Here is a 3,473-nt window from a genome sequence, read left to right as displayed (position 1 = left end):
TGACAAATTAATGACATATTAATTGATAATTAATGACAATTAAATTGATAACGACTGATTAATTTAATTGAAATTTGATATCAAAATTCTATTAATGACAAATTAATTGATAATTAATGACAAATTAATGGAAATTAAGGACAAATTAATATGAAATTAATGACGAAATTAATTGAATGACTCATCAATTTTCTCTAATATAAAGGCTTGCGTTTCGACTCTATTTCCCATTCAAGTCTTCGAAGTGTCTTTGTGAAGTTGATCTCCAGGTGTCGTGTTTGTGCAATCTTTGTTACTGATTCAAGGTGAGTTTTTAATAATAATTTATTTTTTATAAATTATATATCACATTGATCTTTGATAGATGACTTCCAAACGTGTGTCACCTCAGCGTGTTCGCTCATCATCGAAACGTTCTAAGACCTCCGATGTGTTGTATGAAACTCCTGGTGAACCTTCTCCAATGTCGCAAGTGTTGCCGCCGCCTCCACCAGTTGTGGTCTTTGATATGGACTCTGTGATTCCGCCATCGCCTGAGCCTGTTTACACTAAGGAAGATTCGATAACCCCTGACGACTGGTACGACAAAGCCATTAACCAAACTCTGGTCGACGTCGCCGAGAAAGTTGAGAAGAACGAGACTGAGAGAATGGAGCGACAGATGACTAACGAGAGGTACCGCCTAATCCATGAGACTGTTTACCCCATTACAAAGTCCGGCAGTAAATTTCTTTCGGTTGGAGTTAAGCCTTTTGCTGATTACGCCCCCACTTTGAAGATTTATAATCCTGAATACACAGCCGCTATTTGTTTTACAGTCGAGACTTTTGAAGATTTTTTAAATCAAATGGAGAAGAAAAGAAATGAGATGATCTCTATTCCAGAGGGTCAAATATTATGTATGTTGAGTGATTATGTTGTTGTAATGTGTAAGCGTCAAATTTTACAATTTTTACCGTGTAGTACAACTGTGTACAAATCATTATTTTTGTCTTGTGATACTGTGAACGTTGTTTTAAATATGGGTGAACATTTGATGAGTCTCCTTCATTCTAGAAGACTCCAGTATAAATTCTATCCTTGTTATCAAAAATTTATAAACCAAGTAGCATTAGAAGTGATGGAAAAATGTAGTGAGGATTTTAATCAAAAATTGTTTGATGTAATTAAAAATAGTTATGACGAAAATGGTACACTCTATGAAATTGTATTGAAATTGCCTGTAAATATTAAACACGATGTTGATGCTAGGATTAAGTATTATAGAGAGCACAACGATTATGATTGTTTGTAATAAATAAATAAACAATAAATACGTTTAAAATATTTTTCTTTTTTCCCATACCTATGTAAAACCAGACGACAACCATTAAGCGATTAAAATTGTGAAAGCCGACAAAAAGCCTAAATGTCTAGACTCAAAAACATTTCTACTTTGTTTGCTAAATATCTGTCTACCAAAAGAATGAGACGAAAAGTCGCTACATCGGATTGAGTGGTCAAAAATTATGAAAATGGCTTTGGGGAGGTGTAGCAAGTCATTAGAGGAGACTAAACATGTCTAGACACAAATTTTTGTGAACAAAGTTTCTATTTGTTCGCTAAATAAATTATAAGTTTTATATAAATTACGATTACAATTTTGCGGAGAATATGTTTATTATATATAGAATAAATAAATATAAATAAAATTTAAAGTAGTGTCCGTTTGAGTATTGCGTGTGAGATGATGAGTCAAGGCGGCGCTTGGGGATTAAAGGATTACTTTTCGGACCCGGAAGGCCGAAACATCTAATGAAGCAAAAATAATGTGTCTCGACATCAGCCGGTTATGGAAAAATTTGTTAAAAGGCTTTTCATTAATTAACAAAATTAATATAAAAACCGCGAAATATTTAATTATTGCCTAAATTCCTTAGTGAAATAAGATGGTAATTGTGTCTAAACACAAAATCGTTTATGGATAATAATAATAATAATAATAATAATAATAATAGAAAAACATTGTTTCGTTGTTAATTCGTTGATAAATAAATAAAATAACTGTTCTAAGGATAAAATGTGTTTAATGTAAAATTAATTAATCAATTAATTACACTAATCAATCTTTGATATCCTAATTTCTAACATATAGATTACAACAACAAATTAAATATTTAGTCATTGTTTAAAATTTTTAACGAATATTTCCGGTTCAGACACGTTTTCAAAAACGCCGACGTTTAGGCGCCTGGTGCTTAAAGTCATTACCGACAATTCTACCTATATATAGGGTTGAAAATTTAGAAAACCTCATAACGTTTTCGTGCTTTGCTCGACGTAAATTTGTGTGTGACTTTGTTACTTTGAGTGTTTGTGCGTTTTTCAAAAAAAAAAAAAACATGGATAGTTTCAAGATCTTCATCGATACCCTTACGGTTCCGGAAATTTTTGCAATGTACGGGCAAAGAATGTTCCGGCGGTACGGTTTATTAAAAACGGTAAAAGATGTGGTGGACGAAAAAATTATTTTTGGTGGTCTGGTATTGATACCACAATTAGAAATGATGTATCGGCAATTGGCAAGGGAACTTCTGTATTTTGGTAAGTACTTTTCCATTATGTTTCATTATCAATATTGCATGTATTGTTGATGATTTGAATATAATAATAATAAATTTTATAGAGCAACGTAACATGCCCAGCCCAACGCCAACACCAATTTCGCGAAGAAAACTTGCGGCGTCGAAAAGGCCTCGGGCTGTAATTGAATTGAGCGATGATGATGATGACGATATGATGCGCGTTAGTAAGAGAGGTAAGGTTTTTCTTTTTTCAACTTAGCTTCAATGTTACTACGAATAAATATATTTTTAGTAAAACCGCAAAAGCAAGTCAGTTCGCAAAACCAGCAACCTGAAGCTATTAAGTCAAGTACAGCATGTAAGTTATTGTAAATTTTGGAAAAATAATAAATTTAAATTGAATTTATGAAATTATAGTGCAAAGAGGCGGTGGAGTCGAGGAAGCACCAGACTATCAAAATCCTCAACCGTCGACATCACGACAAAACGGTAAGACAATTGATTAATGTTTTTTATTAATTTGTTAACAAAAATTTTATTTGTAGATGGATTCAATGACAATGAGTTAGCTGAATTATTCAGAATACTGGATGAGTCAATAGCATGTAAGTTATTTATACTGTGTTAAAATAATATAGTTAAATTATTATTTTTAATACCCAGTGCAAAATGGTGAAGGCGGTGCTGGAGACGGTGGAGAATTACTCCAAATTGTGAGAAATAACCAGGCAGTAGTAACGACTTCTCAACAAAACGGTAAGATACATTGATATCATTATTGTTGTTTATAAAAACCAATACCTGTGCAGATGAATCTCTTCGGCGCTATTTTAATAAACTTAACGAAACGGAGAATTTCATCAAACGTTTTAACCTAACATCGAGATGCATTAGATTAACTTTTAAGGA

General features: G+C 32.5%; 1 protein-coding gene across 1 annotated transcript; it reads left to right on the top strand.

Annotated features, from left to right (window-relative positions):
• Nucleotides 1-220: 220 nt before the first annotated feature.
• Nucleotides 221-1,437, top strand: LOC103315079 (uncharacterized). The gene is made up of 2 exons (XM_015984540.2): nucleotides 221-305; nucleotides 365-1,437. The coding sequence occupies exon 2, from the start codon at nucleotides 365-367 to the stop codon at nucleotides 1,292-1,294; it is 930 nt and encodes a 309-aa protein (XP_015840026.1). The 5' UTR covers nucleotides 221-305; the 3' UTR covers nucleotides 1,295-1,437.
• Nucleotides 1,438-3,473: the final 2,036 nt, after the last annotated feature.

The sequence above is a fragment of the Tribolium castaneum genome, unplaced genomic scaffold (assembly GCF_031307605.1).
Source record: "Tribolium castaneum strain GA2 unplaced genomic scaffold, icTriCast1.1 ptg000027l, whole genome shotgun sequence".
In the NCBI taxonomy this organism is placed as follows: Eukaryota; Metazoa; Arthropoda; class Insecta; order Coleoptera; family Tenebrionidae; genus Tribolium; species Tribolium castaneum.
This window is presented reverse-complemented; position numbering and strand designations above follow the sequence as displayed.